This window comes from Fistularia commersonii, chromosome 2 (assembly GCF_037954325.1).
Source record: "Fistularia commersonii isolate RoL2024-O1a breed Wild chromosome 2, RoL_Fcom_v1.0, whole genome shotgun sequence".
Classification (NCBI taxonomy): Eukaryota; Metazoa; Chordata; class Actinopteri; order Syngnathiformes; family Fistulariidae; genus Fistularia; species Fistularia commersonii.
The window spans coordinates 22,975,801-22,997,972 of record NC_141285.1 but is presented as its reverse complement, the minus strand read 5'-3'; the positions used below and the strand labels follow the sequence as shown (position 1 = coordinate 22,997,972).

Sequence of the window (22,172 nt, the reverse complement as noted above, 5' to 3'; positions counted from 1 at the left end):
AAAAGAGTGGAAGGAGAGGGGTGCGATCTCACCTGGTTCCAGCTTGATGACTTTGATAGCAGCCAGCTCTCCTGTGTTTACGTTACAAGCCTGGAAGAAGGGAGACAGTTAGCTGGCGAAGGCGTCTTCACTCGATAAAAGGGTTTGCAGAAGCGCATCTAGATCTTCTAGACCAGTATATTCCATTTGTGTTAATTCCTTTTTTTAGTTTTTAGTTCTAAGTTGGAAGATTATTGTGATCTTGAAATACTGAATACAATTATATTTCTTATTTTTCGCCGCTCAAAATAACGTCACACTCGCGGAAGCCGGTAAAGTCCCGATTTGCAGATGCTGTGCGCAGAAGTTCAGGAGCAGAAGTCCCATAAACCAGGTAAAAATAGATATTTATGAAGATATTTTGCAAATATTTATTTTTTATTGTTTACTGACACAGTGATTTTTTTCCCGATTTATTTTTTAAAATTCAGGTCAAGGCTCTGCTTCACGCTCTGAAAGCCCAAAGCTCAGAATGAGTTCATTACATAAATAAGATTTAATTTTCTCCGTAATACTTTGTGAATTTCAGAAGCGACACACGACACACTTATTTATACAAAGTGTGGAGGTAATAAAAAGCAATACATACAGTGGTACCTTTTTTTTTTTTATTTTTAGACGTCAAAAAGTAATTGCGGCTCCCAGGGTTTTCTTTTCCGCGGAAACCGGGTCCGAATGGCTCTTTGGGTGTTACGGGTTGCCGACCCCTGATCTAGACTAAAGTTAAGCATCTTTTTTCTTGAAAAGCAGGTAAAAGTTAGCGGAAGAGCGACGTTGATGCGGAGGTGGACGCGCTATAAATAGCCCGGGCCATGTTTGGACGGACAGGCGAGGCCATCGAGGCCGAGGAATTCTATATGAAACACTCGTGAATAAAAGATGACCTTTCAGGCGCGATTATGAATCGCTCGCTTCTCTGAGGCTGAGCGAGCAAAGTCACTGCGGCGGGAGAGGATGAATGGGGGCCGTTGTGCGACGGAAGGAGGGCGCCGCTCGCGGCTTTTTTGACACTGGATCCGACGGGAATCGAAAAACGGGCTTTCTGTCGGCGACCCTCTGAGCCACTTTGACATCCCCGTCGGGATTCGAGTGTTTTCCCTCTGGAAGCTCGTCTGCGGGCCGTGTGTGAGACAGACGTCTTCAAGAAAGAGATGCAGCTGTTAGCTGACACACTTATCAGCCGCCGCTACCGGGATTGATAAAGGAAGTGGCGCCGAGCGGCTACGGAGGGCTAAATGTAGCCTAGCCTTGCATTAGTTATGAGCGTAGCTGCCATAGCTGACCGGCAGCGGGCATTTTTACGGGAGTCGAGGCGACAACACGGAAATTCAATTTCATGCAACTTTGTTTTGTTGTAAATAAAGTTTGGGAATTTAAAGAAAATAAACTTTTGTCGTTGCCTGGGCAATATGGGGAAAAACAACAGTAATCCAAAGCCATTATCTTATAGACTATACATATAATAATTCCTAAACAGAAACTGAAATATAGCAAAAAGTCTCCATGTCTAGAGACCCTATTTTATCCAGACGTGAGGTCAGTGAGAGTACAAAGGATAAACAAATGAATTAATATTTCATATATATATATATATATATATATATATATATATTTTTTTTATTTTTATTTCAGAACTGTAAGTTGAAACCGGTTAGTTTTAGTCATTTCCTGGTTACCTTCAGGTTGTGGCAAAGGAACCAACCACTAAATGTCTCATAATTTTGACCATCATTTGGACCTGATGATAGAAACATGTGGGCATAGTTAGGCTATGCAGTGTGTGTGTGTACGTTTGTGTATGTCTTTGTCAAAAAAAAACAACAAAAAAAAAACAACTCACTAACCCAAGCTTACTGTTCTGTATATTTCCTGTGTATCTTGTATTTGCAAGTGTTATTTGCAGTCCCTATGTCCTCTATTGTAAGTCGCTTTGGATAAAAGCGTCTGCCAAATGTAATGTAATGTAATGGATATGCTCAACATGGGCAAATTAAGGGATTTCATCTCCGATGCTACAGCTTTTTCCTACATTTCCTAATCATGCAGTGTCACTGCTTCTCCTCCAGGCCTCCGTCCGCCCTGATTCAGGCTGCAGCTTTGGGTATTTACCCAACAGCGGGCTGAGAAATCGGGACGTTTTACAGCATGCTCCACCCGCTGAGGTGGAAAGATTTGACGGGAGCGCGACTTTCGGCTTGTTAAGTAATTTGTTATACATTACGGAGCCGGGGAACAAAAGCCGACTGGCCTTGCCGGTTCTGATCAAACTCGATATGTGAATTTTGAAGTGTTCCTAAAACAGGGATTGGACGATATAATGACTAGGAAAGAAAAACACATGCGCATTTGCTGCCCAGTTGGGGATGGGTGCTGGATCCAAAAAAAAAAAACAAAAAAAAAAAAAAAGACTTTTTGGAAAAGTCCTCTCACCAAAAATGCTCCAAAAAGAAAAGATGATTTATTATACATATAACACAAAAAACACATTCTAGCATGCATGACGGTCTGAGCAAAAACTAAGACTCTTCCTCAGATGCTAACCGGAGCGTTTTTGCTGGAAACGTGCATGCAAGAATATTGTGTTATACGTAAAATAAATCTTTTCGGAGTGCGTATTTTTTTAACTCTCCAATACGATGACTCAACATTATCACCAGCAGGGGCGGTGGGGATTTATCAGTGGGGGGGGGGGGGAGGAGAGAAAGAAACACACAATGTCATTTTAATCAATAAGCTAAAAAGAAAACAGATTGTAAAGACCTTCGTCGGTTCGAGAGCGAGATTAGCTGCAGGAGAAGAGACGCGTTGTGAGGATGACAACTGACACCAAAACAAAGCCGTGGACGGAGGGAGGGGAGATGTGAACGTGACGGGAGACGCAGAGACAGAGCGTCTTCAGTCCCACCAGAGATGACTCACTGCTCTCAATGCCACTGTATCTGGCCAACACACACACACTGCCTCACACACACACACACACACAGCCGCACGCCATTGTGACTAACTGACTGGAACCAGCCATCTGGGGTAACCAACGGGATGTCAGTTTTGATCCCAAGTTACCAAAGACGGCCACTTCTCCGAGTTCTCCCCCAGCGACAGCCCCGGTTCTTGGCGTTGCAGATCCGGCGCCGGTTCCAGAACCCGAAACCGCCCCGTGAGGCGATTGGCGCCGATCGGGAGAGACGCCGAGTTTTTGCTCAAGGACACTTCGGCACAGGGAGGAGGGGCTGCGGTCACGTAGCAATAGTGCGGTCATTTTTTAAAAACAACCCCTGGACCATAAGGTGAAAAGAAAATGGTAAAAAGTCAAAGACTGATTAAAAAAAAAAAAAAAAAGTGCCTGAAGGAGAAAGCAGAATAAGAAAAAAAATCAGATTGAGCAACATAGCAACTTCAGCCGTCGGCTTTCAGGCCACGGGACCGTTCGCTAAGATCGGTCTTAGCGAATGAAAGACGTTTCATTTAATGAGAAGCGCTCGCCGAAGACGTCCACATTTCTCCCGGAGCGTAGCTGGAAATGAGTCAGCTCGCTGCTCGCATCCATCATCAGCGCCGGGATCCCGACGTTTTCTTGACCGTGGTGCCAGATAAATAAAAAAAAAAATAAAGATGAATCGGCGTGTTGCTTTGAAAACGTGCGGATCGACCATTTCAAATTGAGATGTTTGTCTGCTTGCAGAAAAAAAACATGGCTGTGTCACTTTAACGCCGTGTCCCCGTACAGCCTCCGATGTGCCCCGAACCCACTTTCACAAATGGAATTGATACCCGTCACGTGCGCGGCGCTGACGCAAAGAGGCTTGTATGATTTACAGTTAATCCGGCGTGACGGGCGGCCAGCGGCCAGCTGGTCCGGTGAACCGGCGCGCATCAGGTCAGAGTTCGCGTCGGGTTCATGATCCCTTTTTCGGCCGCAGACAGTCACTCCGGGTCAGAAGGTCACGTTCGCGGCCTCGTCTTTCCAGTCCTGCTTATCTAACTGTGGCGTGGATCACCCAGGACGGGATCTGGAGTTCGTTTTGCCGACGGCTCAAACAAAGGCCCTCTGAGGGAGCTGCCATTTCTCTGAGGCGGCCCGGCCTCTAAGCTGCACCTACTTCTCTAACTTCAGCGAGATGCGGTGCCAATCTATTCTTACGTTAAAAGTTACCTCCATAAGATCTTCCCGTAACCCATTCGTTGACAAGAAACTTGCTTTTATAGTTCCTGCCCCTCTCTGCACGGGTCCGAAAATGTTTCTATGGGGCCGCTAAACCCAGCTTCTAAACGATGCTAACACTAACCCTGGCTAGAGTTAGCATTAGCATTGTTAGCATCGTGTGCTCAACTTCATTTACACGTCTGACCAATGTCGGGTCTCCAGCGAGCCCAATGGGGAATCCAACCAAGGACCTTCTGGCTGCCAGATGGAGGCGCAAACCAACGCATCATGGTGTTGCTTACAGTTTAAACATATTCCGGCTGATTTAAAAAAAAAAGTGCTGAGAAGGACACGAGGCTCGACGCCCGACATCATGCTAACACGTTACTGAGGAAAAATTAAACAAATCCACTCATTGATCGATGTGCTTGGCCAGCAGGAGCCTTATTTGTGAGAGGCTTGAACCTGAACACGCCATCCGGGAGCAGACACTATTAAGCTGCCCTGTTGCATAAATCTGGAGACGAGGACCGAGCCGGGGGCAATTACATCAGGAGCTGGTTATCCATTTCCCCTGACGAGATTTTGCGAGGGATTTTAAGGGGTTAAGCATCAAGTCGCAACAGTACTTCCCCTGGCTTTCCGAGGAATAAAAACAAAAAACAAACAAAAAAACGCGGTATTTAGCTGTAACAACATTATTACCTACTTACGAGGAATTTACTCCTTCTTACATCACACCGTGGCACAACTCCAACGTCTTTGCCAAGAGTGGAGCAACAACTTCTTCATGAAAAATGGAGGATCCTCCTTTGTGAGCCAACTAACATTTATACCTCAGGGAGCGCCATTAAAGGACCTGACAGAAATGTAATTGCGCGTACCTTCTTCACCGGATTCGCGCAAACAGCTGTTAAAACAAGGCCGCCGAAAGTACGGCTCTGCAAACACGACAACTGCAAAAACGGCCCGGGAAAACAGGTGAGGGGAAGGGTTGCATACTGACTCACTCTGGTGAAACACCCTGAAATGTGCACACACACACACACGCTTCACCTCAAATGCCTTTGCCCGCCCCCCCCCAAAAATGCACAAAGCACTGTCTGGGCACAAACATAAATCTGTCCCATCGGAGGAGCCATTGGGTTTCCTAGCTTAAAAGAAGTGCAGTGAATCAATAATTTCGTCGGAATCTCACTATATAAACTGGATAAAACAGGAAATGAATGGATTAACGAGGCATAATATCAACCCACTGCTACTCTTATTACTCGTCTTCGTAAAAAACAAGTCAGATGAGTAAGCAATAATTATTTGCCTCTAAGAGGTGGTACAGTTAGCGGTTAGCGCTTCAGCAATGAGGTTGCTGGTTGGATTCCCACAGGGAGCTTTGCTGTGTGGAGTCTCCATGTTCTCAGCATGTCTGCATGGGGTTCCTCAAAGTCCAAAAAACATGCAGGAGGTTCATTGAAGACCTTGAATTGTCCAGATGGGAACGGCTGAATGTCTCAATCTGATATATGAGTGATAGTTATTAGCACAGCAGTACACACACCTCACATATCTGCGGTACATTATGCGCATTCTTATATTTAGCCACCTGTGTTCGCCGGATGGATTAAGCTTCATTTCCCGCCCCATTGCACTCGCTCCAGGCTGTCCTCGGCCGTCCTGCCGCACAATGAGCTGCTATCGAAACCCTTATTTTGGTGAGGTCCGAAAATAGACCGTGACACTTTGGCCACAATGAGCCAAGACCGACAGAACAGGCTCGGCGGCGTGATGGCGCTCTGGCAGACGCGCCGGCATCAAGTTGCTGTGAACAGCCGAGTTAGCGGCGCAACGCTGAGGAGTAACGGCAACTACTGAAAGAGTCGGAAGTCATGTAATGTAAATATAGTGCCATTTAAAAGGCACGTTGAGGTACCTAATAGTGAATTGGCAGCCGTTGCGCCTGAAATTCAGAAAATACAAAGCTTCTACTTGGAGACCTCCCAAGGAAGCGGTGTGTGTGTGTGAGGGACAAATGTTTTCACCTGGCATGCTATACGCTCTACGTTGTGCGGCCACTTCGGAGACACGTGCTGCATCATCCATTGCAAGCTTCCTGCTGTGGCAACAGGTAACACGTGATCATGGTTGTGCAGTAGCTGAAAGTTGCTAATTCAGCTAATGCGCGCTTCAGCCGCTCACATCTCCTGCTCTCGAATAGCAAGTACCTGGGTTAATCTCCGGCTACAGATCGGGACCGCGCTACGTGGTTTAAAAGAATTACGTGATATCGAGAAGCACGAGTTCAATTTTGTATCTCAATACGGCTCGTCCTGCACCGAGGTCCTGGAGCGCCACAGCCGACCACAGCTGGCATTAAATGAGGGGGCGGGGTTTAACCTGGACCAGATCACTCATCAATCACGGCACCAGATACTGAGACGTACGTATCACTCTCTGGTTTGCACACACAGACAATTCGGAGCGTCAACCGATGCATCGCTCCCTGGTTCTTCTTTTCAACACCAGAAACTGACTTTGCTAAAAACGCACAGAAACAAACATTAAACGCGGCGGCGCAGCGGTTAGCGCTTCTGCCTCACAGCTAGAAAGTCCCCGGTTGGGTTCCTTTCGGTGTGGAGTCTCCATGTTCTCCCTGTGTCTGCGTGGGGATCCTCAGGGTTCCTCCAGCAGTCCAAAAACACCGGGGACCCATGGAGCCGCTTAGCGCAGGACAGGCGGAATACAGCAATCTGTGGGATAAGTTACTGATGTCCTGCTCTTAGCCCTTCCAATTTATGGAGAAAACGCGACATATATATTCATTATCATTATCAAAACAACCAAAATCACAAAAGAGTATCATATTTAGATATTTTGGAGATATCTCTTCAATGTTTGAGGTGCGCTGCCAGAGCCATGGGTTTATTTAGAATATGTCCATGCAGCAGCCTGTTCAGAAGAAACTTCTACCATTTTAAGTTACTTGTAGAGAGAAAAGAATGTATCTGAAATGTTTCTCCTCCACGGGCGTGGACCACCGGGCCGACTGTCACTCGTCGCATCGGAACCGGCCCAGAATGTTGAGTCGACCCATTTCCACCGCGACGGCCGACACTTCTGTCAGGTGCTGCAGCCCGTTTGAGTGAACAAACAACTGGAGGAACGACGACAAAAACAGGATGGTCGTGGGCCGGCTTCGCTCGGGACGCCGCAGACCATCTGTGCGGGTGTGTGTGTGTGTGTGTGTGTGTGTGTTTGTGTGTTTGTGTGTGTATGTGGGACGACACGGCCGTCTTGTTGTTGTGTGTGTGTGTCATGCGGCAGCCTTCTGCTCGACCGTCTTCCTCTGTCGAAGCTGTGTGAAACAATAGGACCTGAGCGCGCACACACACACACACACACACACACACACACACACACACAGGAAGCAAGGACTTCGGCATTCTTGATCCACCACTGCCGCGAAACACGAGGCCTGGCTGGAGGACAGCCATGCTGTATCCATGTGTTATTTTTTTTTTTTTTTATGTAACCGAGTACATTATTCTTCTGCTATCTACACCAGGGGTGCTTGAAGGTGGTTTTCGTCCTCCTCCATCGACAAAGACGTTCATTCTTGGGCTTCCGACGGGGGGACGGGCCGTGAAAGCAGAAGCTGGACCGGCAACAACTCAACAGGGAACGCGAGAAGGGGTTTTAAAAGGGGGTCTGTGGCCAAATAAATGGCGGTACAATAAGTTATATTGCACCACAATCAAGGTGACAAACCAAGGAAATGGATCGCAAGCACAACCCTCCTCTCGAAAAAGAGGAATATTACAAAAATCTGAATTGGGGTTCAGGGAGGAGGAACAACATATGAGCTTCCAAAAGGCTGAAAAAAAAAAAAAAAAAAAGGAGCCGGTGTTTCGTATTAGGGCTAGATATCAACACATGATTGGTCATTATTGCGATTCTGAAATAAATGGCCATTTATTACAAACTGTTTGCTCGGAAAAGTGCCAGCTTGCTTTTTGCGCGGAGATTCAAATCTACAGAATGGGTTTCTTTCGCCAATCTCACGTCCAGGGTGAAGACGGGAAGCGGTCCTGTAGGCCTTTAAAATATGAATTAATAAAACGCGGATTATGTTGTGGGTTCGTTATCGACGTGGTCGGGGAAAGCGCTGGAACGAGTGTGGGGTCAGATTATTTTTGTCACCGCCAAACCGAACCAAGCTGACAGGAGACCCCGTTTGCCCGTAAGGAGGACACGGTCGGACGCAGACGTCCGATGGGGAACGGAGCGTCTAGGCTGTTGTGGAAATGATATCGATGAGGACAAACGGGAGCGGCGCGACCTCGGTGCTGCATCAGGATAACAGGGGCGTTCAGAGCTTCTGCGCTGGACCAAGACTCCTGACCAACGGGATGCAAGAATAAGCTAACCAGCACCATGACCAGGTTGTGACCGGCCTCCTGCTCCAATCCGACCAACCTTCCAGGAGGCAGGTAATGTTGGGACAAGAAGAGGGAAAAAAAAAACATTGATATTCTTGCTTCACGTAGTCAATGTGTTACTGAATATTGATTATCTGGGAGCGCTGCAGTTTGAGGATGACAGATCGAGTAAAAGACGCTCCGATGCGATCGGCTACTTTTAAGATCCTCGTTAATCCCGTCCTCCTCGCGGAAGGTAAACATCAACGCTCCAGCCTTTTGGACTCTAATGCAACTTCCCTGAGTGTTTCCTCCAGATTCTGTGTGAATTCTAATAACCGGGGACAAACCAAGTGTTGGTCGGTCGTATCTAAGCCGGACAGCAGCGTACCTGACGCTGACCGCAGAGGGGAACGAGCTGGTCAGGTTCACACTTTTGTTTCCCGCTCAAACATTCCTGTCCTGTTTGGCAGAACCAAATATAGGCATCGGTGAGGTTTACCGAGAACCCTGACGCTTTGAAAAGCATCCCATAATCCAGAGGTTTTGGGCTTTTAGCCTCCAAATGTCCAGAAAAATTCTTGCGGTTGCTATGAAAATGAAAACAAGGCTTCACAGCGCTGATGGAAGCATCGGCTGTCAAAGTCAAGTTTTTACTTTTAAATCCTTCCGCATTAAAAAAAAAAAAAAAGGAAAAAAAGAGGGTTTTGCCAGTTTAAAAAAAAAAAAAAAGGTGTATTTGCCAACTGTACGTGCCATGGGTGTGTGACGGATCCAGCATACAAGTTAGTTAGCTGCCGGCCTTCGCAACAAACCAAGATACGCCGCTTAAAATTAGAAACAAGATTAGCTCCAGCGAGGGGGCGTGCAAGATGGGCCCCCTACCAAAAAGGAGAGGGTGAAAAAAAAAAAAAGGCAACGGGGTATTTGGCCGACAATGGCAGCTTTGTGTTGCGAAAAAATGAAATTCAAATGTTTCGCATATTCACTTCGCGGCGCTTGTAGCCCCGCGATTCGGACAGAGCGTTCCACGCTGGACTGAGTGTGTCAAGTCAGCTTGAAGTGTTTCTCCCCCACATAGCGCTCAAATTCAACACCACAACAGAGCGACTGCAACACAAACAGCGGCCGTCCCGGAACCGGTTCTCGCTGCGAGGAAAAGTTTTCCGAAATCCACCGGGATGGTCTACCTCCGGGATGATCGCCTCCTCCTAAAGGGTTTGTTTCTCGTTATTGCAAATTGCAATATGTTAGAAATTCAAATTGCGTGTATTTGCACGAGGAAGGTTCCAGGTAGAGGGTGGGAACTCCAGCGACATCACAAAACACAATATGGGTTCAAATTCCAGGAATGCCATGTCATGCAACTGCTTCCCAACACAGAGGCAACAAGGTGACATGAAAGCACATTAGCTTCCTGTTTGTGGGAAGATCAGATTTTCCTCCCCCCCCCCCCACTTTATTGCAACGAGCATAAACAAAAGAGTCGGTTCCCGGGAAACCGAACCCGATGTGGAGCAAAACTTCCAGCCTTTCGATGAAATCCCGTTTGTGCAATTCTCTGGTCGTTTACAGATGTTATGGGAAAGATCCCTGGGTTTGGGGGTTTGAAAGCTCAGCCTCAGGATCTGCCATCCTGCAAGATTGCATTTGCTTTTAGGCAAAAGGCAGCATTGCTTGGGCTTCGCAGCAGCAGCAGCAGCAGCAGCAGCAGCCCTGCAGCGTTTCCACATGATGCCTGCCTGCATGACGTGGTTGTTTAGGTAGAGGCTCATTAAATAAATAAAATAAGTCAGGAACTCTTCCTGTGGATGCCAGTGCGTCCGATCCGGGCAGAAGGCCCTTGGAAACATTGGTGTAAAAAGATAACCGCCCGGCAGCTCTGCAGGAGCCGTTACGAAGGCGTTTTTTTGGAATTAAAATGTGATTTCTGGAGACCAGACGCGCCGAAGGGGTGTTTTGTCGCTGAGCCCGGGTCCTGTGCGTCTTAGCACAATTGTCAGCGTGAGCGGATGCGATTGGTCAAATATACGGGCGGCTGTGCAACATTCGCATGGAAACCGAATCCAGGGGCGCAGAATTGGTCGTTAGGTTTAGGGTTGCGGCGAGGAAAACGCGGACTGTTGTCGTTTTGTGGCAAGAGTTCTCACAAAACAGCTAGAGCCAGGTTAGCTAGCTCGGTGCTAGCACGTAATAGTAGCGCTGCGTCCGTTTTCGGACAGCTAACTTAGCCGCTAAACGACCGCTAGCTTTAGTTTCTAGCTCTACACCCGGGTGGTAGTTACTCACTTTTGGATTTTCAAAACAGCAACAAACTGGGGGGTATGATCGGAAACAGCGAACCCCCCTAACTTGTGGTTTAAATCTCCAGTGGGTGGGAAATGTAGCTCAAGTCGCATCCACGTTCCGCAGCGAGGGCTTTAACCCCGACGTAAACTAGCAAAGTTTGTGACTCCAGTGCGTTCTAGTTAAACCTCCGCATATTTTCCCAAAGAACTCAGGTGTAAACACAAATGTCCACATGACGGAGAATAAGGCCAAAACAAAACTAAAGTCCTGAAACCATAAGTGAGGAGCCCGCTTTGCAGGCGATGTGTCCGGAAAATAGAGGAGGGAGCATGAATAGCAGTTTAAGTAAGTGCTTAAGTGGGGTTTGGGTAATTAAAACAAACAAGGGGGCTTTATGAAACACGCATGGGTTCGCTATTTTACCCATTTAACGGAATGACAACACTGGTGCTAAAGGCAGGAGTATTGACGTTGCCACAAGCTAATGATGCCCACTGCGTCCGATAATGGACTCCTCTCAACCCCTTCCCCTTGCTGCAGTTTTACCTTGTACACATCTCCGTATGTGCCGCTTCCTATCCTCTCTATCAGCTTGAAATCCTCCTGCGGATTCCTCCGGGACAGGTCGACACTGGAGTTCATCATGACCGCTGCCGCGTAAGGCGCCGATCGCGCACGGTCGACGGACTCCAACGACGTGAGAAAGCAGCTATTTTGAAGAAAAACATACGGCGTCAGAAAATATCAGACCGACTCCACTCTGACTCCAAGATGGCGTCCGCTGCGCGACGCGCATGCGCACACGGGCATGGAGTCATGGCAGGGAGATGGAGCTGGAGAGGGAAGAAGTGATGATGATGATGATGATGATGATGAAACTCCAATAAAAAAGTGAAACGGTAATAAATTATCATGACTGTGTAAAATTTAAAACAAGGCGAAACACAGCTCATGTGCCGTGCGTGATATATTGCCATCTCAAGCCATTCCTTGCACTTATAAAAGCATAAAGCCACAGGGAGAAGATGATGAGGCAGTCAGGACAAAACAATCCCAAGCGTGAAGCAGAAGAGAATGGATTTTAAGCCCCCGGGTGGCCCTGGGTGGCCCTGCGGCCTCGAACTGGGCTAAGCAGGGCTCTAAACAGTGCCAGATGGCAACAACACTTTATCTGACAGCTATGGCCCACCGGGGATGGCGTCTCATTAACAAGCCCGGCTGCTTGCAATGCAGCCTGGTCATGGATATCCTTCTGTGATGATCCGGTATTGATGATTTTTAAATACCCATTACCTCGATCGGAAACGTTTCACACAAATTGTTTGCCGTATCGTGCAAAAACTCTTCTTTTTTTCCTGATGGTAAGTTAACTTTATTGCTTCCAAAATCCCCAGAATTAGCTATTTGTCGGCCCAAAAACATGGAGGTTAATCGGAAATCTGGAACAAATCAATGATTTTCTATTTCACTGTGTCCTTTGTACGGCACGCTGAAAAGGGCTTCATACATATTATTTATGATCTTTGAAATCGGTTGACATTTATCTTAAAGCCACACAAAATGATCGAAATAGAGGAAATGAGCTTTTCTTCTGGGACCTGGAAACACAGTAAAATAGCTTGGGCCAACACACCGGTAAAGGAATACGATGAAGAAAATGAATCACGGTTGTTTTTTAGTTTATTTTATAGAGCAGGTCTTCACAAAAAGGAGCCCAAGCCTTATTTTCCAAAGAACAATCCAAGGCAGCTTCTCTGAAAGGCAGCGCCTGCGATCGCAGAGCGAGCCGACAGACGAGGGAGCAGCAACAGCTCCCCGTGCTTCGACAGAGCGTTGAAAAAAATATCCACCATTTATTCCAAAGTTTTTATTCACATTATTTACAATCAAAGATCCTCCACACATTATAGAAAAAAGTCTTTCTGGCGGTATGTGTCTTGGACTCCTGGACACTTTGGGACATCGCAAGACAGAACTTGGCATCTGATTTTTAAAATGCTTTTACCAAAAACAAACAAAAAAAAGACTTCTAGTATCAAACACTTAAAAAAATAAACTTCTGAAAATAGAGCTAGAGCAGACTTTAACAGCTCAAAGTCATATGTCATATGCAACTCATATTAACGCTAATCCAGTGTCTTTATGTATTTATGAATGAGCCCATCTATGGCTCCTAAGCTGACTCTGAGGGTCACCTGGTGCTTCAGCGAGGAGCCGGGAGGAGGCCGTTGGCCCAGAACGGACGTTTCCTCGACCGTCCGCTGCTTCGGGGGCGATGAGGAAGAACCCGGGCGGTTTTGCGATGTGGGCGGAGGCTCCGTCGGCGGGTTGCACGCTGGTGTGGAATCTCTCTGTACAAGGAGTTTTTTCAGGTGGAAGGACAGCTGGGGGCTCAGGAGGAGGACCAGAGTACCGCCGACACGGAGAACCCTGCGGGCACGGACACACACACACACACACACACACACACACACACTTTGTTCACTTGTCATTGTTAGGCCATTTCTTTCATTTCCTTATATCAGGCTATTCATCGGTTGAATGAGCTTAAGAAATGAAACATAACAAGGACCAAAGTGTCCAAAAAAGTGATTTTAAAAAAAGGATAATAATAATAAAAGTATTATTTAGGCGTGCTACAAACCTCTCCATCTCTGTGAGGATGAGCGGGAGGTTGGCGGCCATGTTTGTTTTGGTTCCGAACTTCCGACCGAAGGGCAGATCGCAGACCAGGGCGTCTGTAGCACCACTGGGCAGAGGAATGGCTACAACAACAAAACACACACACACACACACACACACGGGTTGTAAACTGAATGCGATGCGTGTCTGTAAATGTGCATTAAAAAAAATTAGTTTAATGTATCTAATTTGTTCATGTCGCAGACCATCGTTGTCAATTTCACATTTGATTTTGTTAGCTGGGACAGCGTTGAAGCATTATATACTTTTATTTATGCATTCATCCATAAAGTTTATGTTCTCAGAGTCACAGGCAGCCTGTCCCAGCTGTTATTGGACAAGAGGCAGGGTTCACCCTGGACCAGTTGATCACGAGACCACATGATCTGCTTATCCTAGCCAGTCAATTGCAGGGTCACATATAGAGACATCCACCCATTCACCCTCTCGTTCACACGTCTGTAGGGTCTCCAGTGAACCTCCTGCATGAGTTTAGACTGTGGAGGAACCCGGAGAACCCTGAGGAACCCCAGCCAGACGCGTGGAGGACATGGAGGCTCCACACAAGAAGGTCCCGAGTGGGAATCCAACCAGGGAGCTTCTTTCTGTGAGACAGAAGCGCTAACCGCGGCACCACCGTCAGATCAGTGATGACTACCAAGCAAGGAAGTCAAAAATTATTTATCTTTGCCAGATGTTACATCTTCAGGATGTAATAAAACAAATTTTAATTTAATTTTAATTTATTATAATAAATATTATTTAATTTCTATATAAATTAAGATAAGATAAGATAAGATAAGAACAACTTTATGAATCCCGAAGGAAATTGCTGTGCCAGAGTTACAGAAAATATAACAGTGATAAATAATAAAAAGAAAAAGGCAAAATTAGAAATAAAAATAAACTATGAACTATAAAGTGTCTCAGTGAAACTATAAAGTGTCTTAGTAAACAAGTGATAAAACTATAAGTGTCTTAGTAACGAGTGAGGTAAGGAGTGCACAATAGTATGATAAAAGGAAAAATTGTAGTGTAGCTGTTATGAAATGAAATATTGCACAGTTCTGAATATTGCACAGTGAAATGAAATATTGCACAGTATTTTTTTTTTTTAGCTTTAGTTTTTTTTAGGTTATTAACATGTATAATAAAATAAATAATCACAAATAAAATAATAATTAAAATAATGTTATAAAATATATGTTTTATGTAATTTCGGTAAAATGCATGTCCAGGCCTCCTACCCGTAGAGGAAGCTCTCAGCAGGCTCACTCGCTGTCCCAGCTCTGCAAACGCCACATTCTCTCCGGCCTTTTGCAGCTGAGCGCCATCGTTGTCCAAACCCAGGAAAGAGGCCTCCTGAAGGTCCGGTTCAGGAGGAAAAGCAGCAGCACAGGAGTTTATTCCATGCGAGAAAATCTTATATATCACAGAAAACGTGCACTAGCTCACAATACAAAAACATCACACAACGGCGTGAGAGGAAACGGCAACTCCGAGAAACGTTCTAACTCCCGGAGGAGTCGTCTGTGTGGGGGGGGAGGCTACTGACCTCGTGTTCCTGGGCCGCTTCTATCAAGATGGTTCCCGCCCCGCACATGGGGTCCACCACGAGGTCGCCGGGCTGGGAGGAGACACGGGCGAGGGTGAGGGGCAGATGAGACCTCGGCCTCTGTGGATACCAGGCGGCGTGCAAAGCTTCAGACGTACCTGGATGCTAGCGAGCGAGGCCATGGCCCAGGCCACCGTGGACCTCAGCCCCGTGTTCTTCATGTAGCTCCGACTGGCCAGAGGCAACCTGGGAGACGGAGAATCGGGAGAACATTTCAGAGGGTTGGAGGAGAAGGTTCACCCAAACTCTGTTAGCATGAATACGTCCTTGGATAATAACAAGCTAAAGGGCGAAGAAGTAAAAAACAAAACAGGATGTTCTAGCGGTCTTCAGGACTGTAGGAGACTGTAGCTGTGAGGAATGCAGTGGAAAATCACACAAGATCTCAGAGACCTGGTGAGCACCATCCCGAGCAGGAAGACGTCGTCGCTCAGGAAAACGTTTACCTGCAAAGAGAAACGGTAACAACCGTCAAGATGAATATGTTGTTTGTAGATTTCGCTCTGTCAGGTGGTCAAGAGGTTTACCTCCACCTCTGGATTCTTCAAGTCTGGCCTCCAGCCCAGCAGTCTGCTAAGACCTCCTCCAATCACTCTGCTCACCTCCTTCACAAGTCACACACACACACACACACAGCGATGTTTTAACAACATTTACCAACACACACTCTCGCAAAGGCGTCTGACTTCCAGCACCTGTCCGCCGAGGCATCGGGCCAGACATCCGGAGGACTTGCAGCTGATCCTGAAGGAGGCGGGAGAGCCAGGAGGGTTTGGACCGCCGTGTTGACGGACTTCCTGCTCTCCTCCTCCAGCGGTCCTCTCTGCAAAACATCCCGGCGACAAACAGTTACCGCTGCGCTCGGCAACACTGGGCTGTGAGATCGCGCCAAGCTGATCAGTTCATGCAGTCGTTCATCCATCATCTATACTGCCTGTCCTGCACTCAAGGTTGCAGGGGGGGTTGGAGTCTAGACCAGTAGTGGCAGGGTTTACTGTGGACCAATCACAGGGCCGCATAAAGTGACCTACAATTATGCACCCTATCATTTACAAATCATAGATATCCAACCATTCACTCCCTCATTCTCACATCTGGGGAATTTGGGGTCTCCAGTGAAGCTCCTGCATGTGTTAGGAATGTGGGAGAACGTGGAGGACACGTGGAAAAACATGGCGACTCAACAGAGAGAGAGAGAGGCCTCCTGATGTGATCCAACCAGGGACCTTGTTGCTGTGAGGTGGAGGCGTGAACCGCTGCAACCAGACTACAACTACTGGTCTGCCTTCTGTCCTCACTTATTTCTTGTTCAGTGACTTCCTGACATGGATCATTGTTTTAAATTGTAAGGCTGAATTGTGTTAATTTTTTACAGTCCATATGTTGGTCAGAGAAGTGACGCCGTGTCAGTCATATTTCATTAAATTACTTTGAGTCTTCTGAAGGCTGCGCTCAGTCTGATTCATTTGGCTGAAGACACTCGACACGTCAGACGGGAATCAAAATTTCCTTTTTTTTTTTTTTTCATTTCCCAGATGACAAATATCAAAATTGAAAACCTGGCATGGAGATTTTAAGATTTTATTTTCTCCCTTTTTTTCCAACCCCGTAATGGCCAAGTTCTAATTCAAGCCATAAAAGTTTGAATAAACAATGAAAAACATCTCCATCTTGTTACCGTGCTCCATATTCCCCTCGGCGCCGTCCTCCGCCAAGTCATCAATCTCCCTGGCGCTTCTCTCTGCGTCGCGGTCCAGTCCTGAACCCTGTCCACGCGAGTCTGTTTCTGATTTCGGTCCGTTTCTCTCGTCCTCATCGAACCCCGCCGGCGTCAGCCTCTCATTCCCGTCCTCTGTCTTTCTCTCTGATGTCCTCTGTTTCTTCTCGTCGGTTCCGAGAACAGACTCCTCTTGGTCGTCCAGCTTTCTCTTTCTCCCTGGCACCTTGACATTGTCTCCGTGGGATAGGGCACTCATCTTTTCCTTTCCCTGCCATGCCCCTTCCAGTGTCCGTGCACCGCTTTCCTCACATCTCAGCCTCCTGTTTCCACTCTCCTCCTCCCTGTGGTCCACTGGACTTTTTCCAAACTCAAGATCACGCCTCTCGCTCCCCTCCTCCAGCTTCCCTGCCTCTTCTGGAGCACTGCTGACTCGCTTGACGGCTGCTGCGCTGCCTGATAACTCCCCCTGTAGACGCCTCCATGTAATTACAGCATCAGTCCACAGACTTTTGTCCCCTAAGAGCCTTGACCGCAGCACAGCGGCTGCCTTCCCTACAGAGAATACAAATCACAAAAATGGTCATTTGGAATGAACTGCATGCAGGTGATGTTCACCTTTTTTTTTTTTTTTTTTTGGCAGTGATGATGTGCTTGGATAAGAAGCTTCCCCTTGTTTTGCTCAAGGCCGGTCGTGGCTGATACCTGGGCGAGTGTGGGCAGGGAGTTTGACGGGTGAGTCATGTTTCACCAGGAGGAAGAGTCTCTCAGCCGCCTTCAGCCTCCTGACTCTGGAGATCCTGGCCCGGGTGCTGAACAACACTTTACCTGTCATCTGACACACCTGCACAGAATAACCCAGAAGCCAAGTACCGTTGAGAGGAGAAACATCCTAACAGATGTATTTATATATGATGCACACATCTAAAATCTGTCCTCCAAGCTGAAGATCACATCATTTTTTTTTTCATGAATGAATCAAAAATTCACCACCATTATTCACCCTCCCATTCAAAGGGTCTCCAGTGAACACCCTGCATATTTTTTAACTGTGGGAGAAACACGAACAACCCCGAGGAACCCCATGCTGACATGGGGAGACCATGGAGACTCCACACAGTGTCACAGTGTCTCCAGTGTCACCTGTTTGCAGACTCCTACAGACTAGACAGGGTCATCAGGAGGGCTGGCTCTGTGACTGGCCTCAGGATGGAGAACTTTGAGACCGCGGTGGAAAGGAGGACGCTTAAGAGACAACTTTGATTTTAAGCTTGTCACGGTCTTGCCCTTGTATGTCTTGTTGCTGCTAAACAATGTCACAATCATGGGATCATTAAAGTACACCTTATCTCATGTTACCATGAGGCAAAAGCAATACATATCTGCATCACTGTGTTAAATATTGCCATTTGGTAAAGAAACTACTTTCTCCAGACAGTTACTTAGATAGGAATATCGCCTTTCTGAGCATTCTGCTCATGATGGACTGAAGGGACCAGCCTTGGTCAATCATCCGGGACCAGTCCTGGTCCAGCATCCAGCAGACTAATGCTTGGACAGAAACCCAGGAAGGAGTCAGCTCGAATTCAAAGATTAACCTCACGAATAAAAAGACCTATATTTGGTATTCAGGCACAAGATGTAGGTTATATTGGTATCAAACAAGATCGACTCATCCGAGATCGGTGGTACAACTAGTAACACAAACACTGAGAATAAACCAACCATCTCTTTCCGTTAACGTCAATTGAAATCGGTATTTCAAACTCTCTTCATAGGGATTCCCCTATTCAAAACTAATTTTTATAAAAGTGATTCTTATTTCACTTTTTCGTGTAACAGAAGCACTCACGTTCTCTCCTGCTAACTTCCGTTTCACCTCTTCGACGACAAACGGCTCCATTCCGCTTCCAGCGGTGCAGAAGTACCGGACTGACGTCCCGCCGGCTTCTGGTTCACTCATTTCTCACCTTTTATTTTCACTTATATTTTCAAATGTATCTAGAAACGTCCCCCTTTGACTCCAGCCGTTCACACAGACAAGTGAGTCGCCATATTGACCTGTTTGTTTACACCGGAAACGGAAATACGTAACACCCACATGTAATTCCGGGTCATCCTTTTGGCCACTAGAGGTCACCATCTCACAACATGACCGTTGTATCTTTTATTTTAGAAGAGAGATTTTCTTGAACCTTATCAATTACAAAACGTTATAAAAATAAATTCCAACACAGAGGTAAACTTTGATTAATATTATCAAAATTATATATTTTATATAATACACTTATATTTGATTATGTAGATTAAAATAAAAAGGTGAACCAAATATTCACCGAGTATCAGTGTGGGGTTCACAGAAAGGTTGATTTAATTCAAAAGGCAAAGCAATTGAACCATCTTTAAAAATCTGATTGATACAAATCCACTTTAATCGCGCTCACATTTCATGGTGTCATATACAATTTAAGGCGGTAAAATAAAACTTCACACATTCATCCATTTACCCATTGGTGTTGCTGCTATAAGCAATGTTGTACGCTACTAGATGCCACTTTTGCACACCTATACTGATTATACATAGTTTATATTCATTCTTTCTATTTCTTGTTTATTCTTCTTCCCTGTGGGGCAATGACGGGAATATTTCACAACAAAAAAAATACATTCTTCTTAATCCTTTAGCGTGATGAAGACATGAAACTGAGCCGACCGTTACTCCAGACGTCAGATGCATTTTCCCTTTTCTGCCTCCATTTGTCCTCTGCACTTCCCCACTGTCTTCTATCATCTTTGGCTGTTTGCTGCACCGCTTTCACTCGCAGCTCCCGTGGGATCATTCATGTCTCACACACTTTTGATGCTAAGTAATACATCACGGCGTGGCACACGTGTCAGGCCGCATCCATTTTACGAAAATGTTTTCGTCCACGTTGCGCCGTCGGACCTAATTATTCCAAACGGCAGCGGCTGTACGTATTAATACCTTTCTGCATGGACACACCCAATATTACGGGCTGCTGGAAATGGTCACGGAGGAAACGCGCGACTTGGAAAGTGGAAGAGCCTGGATGGTGTCTTGCGCGGTGTAGCGCGAGTCCCGTGAATCTAATTTGAATTATGACCAAAGCTGTCACTTCTCCCGTAGCCGCCATCCATCTCCTTTGGAGGGTTTACATAGGAAGCGATCGGTCGTGATTCACAGGGCGGAGATGATCATGTGACTCACTACGATGCCTTCATATTGATATGCTAATTCAATAAAAGTGTAACGGCGGTGAGCCTGAAGCTGCACGGCGAGAAGCTCCCTGGTTCTCCGGGTTCCTCCAACAGTCCAAACACATGGAGGAGGTTCTTGGAGAACCGACATTGTCCAACCTACATTGAGAGGGTGAATGGTTGTTTGCATCTTTGTCGAAATCTTTCTGTCTCAGCAACTGGACTTGAATTTCTTCACTCGAAGATGTCTCACCTCTTATCAGAGAGGCTTCTTCAGTTCTACTGGGGAGTTTCTGAATACAACCACCAGGGTTTTGGCCGGGTCTAGGTTCACATCTGGTTCATAACCATCTATGTGTTATATTCTGAAACTTCAACTTCAAGTCTTCAAGTGAAGAAATTCAAGTCTGGTTGCCAAGACAAGAAGATTTTGACAAGAATTCACCATGACCTGGATGACCGAGAACCTCCACGGACAATGACAAAAACATGTATTCCGTTCATGTTTCACAAGTGTGTTGCTTTTCTGTTATCGTTGGTTCTCACATGGCGCCTTGTAATAATAAATTGTCCACCCCTGATCTATAGGATGTGTGTGTGTGTGAGAGAGTGAATGGTTTTTATCTGAGGTGTAGATGAGAGGGTGAATGGTTCATTCACTTTTCTTTTTATGTGGCCTCGCAAGAACGTTTTTAAAGGTCAGATCGTCTTCAAATAAATATGTAAAACGCGTGCATTGACCAAAAACGACATTTTCCACAATTCATGCTGCTCACATTACCCACGGAATTGAGAAATACAAATGACCCCCAAATGTCCAGGAAGAGAAAAGTTGCTGCAGATGGAAGGCTGTTTCAAGAAAAACGGGAAGGCGAATACATGTTTGTGATTCAGGGAGAAAAAAAAAACGGCATGACTTTCGTGTTATGAGGCAGCGTCGGCTGTCAAAAAGTACAATCTATGTCGGAACTTGACACCAAACGCGGAGCTAAGTGTGCCAAAGTTAGCCTTCCAGAAAAACAACAAATTGATAAAAAGATTTCTATTCACTTGGATAGTTTGATCACTGATTGATGGAGTAATGTGGGTTTCCTAACCTGTCAATATAAAAGGATTTATGTTGTAACGGAGGAACTGGTAAACATCATTTTTTCTACATCTATGAAAATGCATATATGACATTTTGGATTTGAATGAGTAATAAATTCAGAGTTATTTAACATTAAGGCGTAGTTACATTACATTTGGTTACATTTATACCGTTACCGTTACATGTGGCCCTTTGAGGGCGACCATTATGCTTTCACCTTCGGTGAAAATGAGTTTGACACCCTTGTTTTTAGAGGAACGCGCTGATTTTCATCATGAGAGAATCAGTCTCGGGCAGTGACCCGAACCCTGTTAATTAGCTTAGCATAATCAATGGCAGTCTATGGGATTTAAGTAGCAAAGGTCTGAGCAGAGAAAAGTCGAAGCACACCCAAAGTGTCCCTTTCGGGAGGAGGATCACGTTTCTGGAGAACACGGGGTTTCGTCGTCTATCTTCAACCATCGCTCCAATTCCCGCCTTCCTCTTCTTCTTCTCTCGTGGCGTTTTATTCTCATTTAATGGTGGTTCTTCTGCTCGGCCCTCCTCCCCCTCGCTCTGCTCCAGATCTCCTCCTCGCTCCCCCACGCTCCATCTCATCATCTCCTCCACCGCACGTTTCCTCTCCTCTTTCATCTCCAGACCTCCGTGGAAACCAGACATTGGTACAAAGACAGACGCTCATCTCTGGTCGAAGGGTCGGAGAAACCTCAGCCAGGCAGGCTGGGCGGGAGCCGGTATGGAAAAGGCGGATCTGAAGTTTCACGTTCCTCCATCTTCTCCGGCAATCCTCTGCGAATCTCTCTTTCGGTCGGAATCAAATCTATCGTCACGACTTCTTCCGACCGTCCGACCCTCCGCTCTGGATCCTCTTCTGTCACACCGACTTCCTGTCCTCTTTCTTACTGTCCATACATCTCCTCTCTGGTCTCCCTCCAGACCTCCTCCACCCTCAGCATCCTTCTACC

At 46.4% G+C, this 22,172-nt stretch overlaps 2 protein-coding genes across 9 annotated transcripts in view; both read right to left on the bottom strand.

The window, feature by feature from the left end:
- Positions 1–11,640, bottom strand: part of LOC147236757 (mitogen-activated protein kinase kinase kinase kinase 3-like) — a 44,495-nt gene extending 32,855 nt beyond the window's left edge. For all 7 annotated transcript variants that reach the window (XM_086173609.1, XM_086173617.1, XM_086173642.1 and 4 more), the window contains exons 1-2: positions 11,431–11,640; positions 33–90 (exon numbers count right to left, since the gene is read on the bottom strand). In XM_086173609.1, the coding sequence (XP_086029735.1) occupies positions 33–90; positions 11,431–11,529 (157 nt within the window). In that variant the 5' untranslated portion in view covers positions 11,530–11,640. The remainder of the gene's footprint in view (positions 1–32; positions 91–11,430) is intronic.
- A 906-nt stretch (positions 11,641–12,546) lies between these two features.
- On the bottom strand, positions 12,547–18,953 carry thumpd2 (THUMP domain containing 2). Of its 2 annotated transcripts, none has more exons than XM_086162524.1 (11): positions 18,751–18,953; positions 17,604–17,742; positions 16,860–17,453; positions 15,877–16,004; positions 15,709–15,786; positions 15,575–15,627; positions 15,280–15,367; positions 15,122–15,193; positions 14,814–14,928; positions 13,529–13,649; positions 12,547–13,314 (listed from the first exon to the last, which is right to left on the bottom strand). In XM_086162524.1, the coding sequence occupies exons 1-11, from the start codon at positions 18,859–18,861 to the stop codon at positions 13,011–13,013; spliced, it is 1,803 nt and encodes a 600-aa protein (XP_086018650.1). In that variant the 5' UTR covers positions 18,862–18,953; the 3' UTR covers positions 12,547–13,010. The 2 variants fall into 2 exon arrangements, with proteins under 2 accessions (XP_086018650.1, XP_086018660.1); XM_086162534.1 differs by having other exon boundaries at positions 14,814–14,889.
- Between the last annotated feature and the right edge of the window lie 3,219 nt (positions 18,954–22,172).

Excerpts from the sequence above, each read along its gene's own strand:
- thumpd2 (XM_086162524.1), bottom strand. The coding sequence starts at position 18,861 with ATGAGTGAACCAGAAGCCGGCGGGACGTCAGTCCGGTACTTCTGCACC. Across the intron at positions 17,454-17,603 it reads CCCTGCCCACACTCGCCCAG|GGAAGGCAGCCGCTGTGCTG; the intron begins GTATCAGCCACG and ends TATTCTCTGTAG. Across the intron at positions 13,650-14,813 it reads GCTGAGAGCTTCCTCTACGG|CCATTCCTCTGCCCAGTGGT; the intron begins GTAGGAGGCCTG and ends TTGTTGTTGTAG.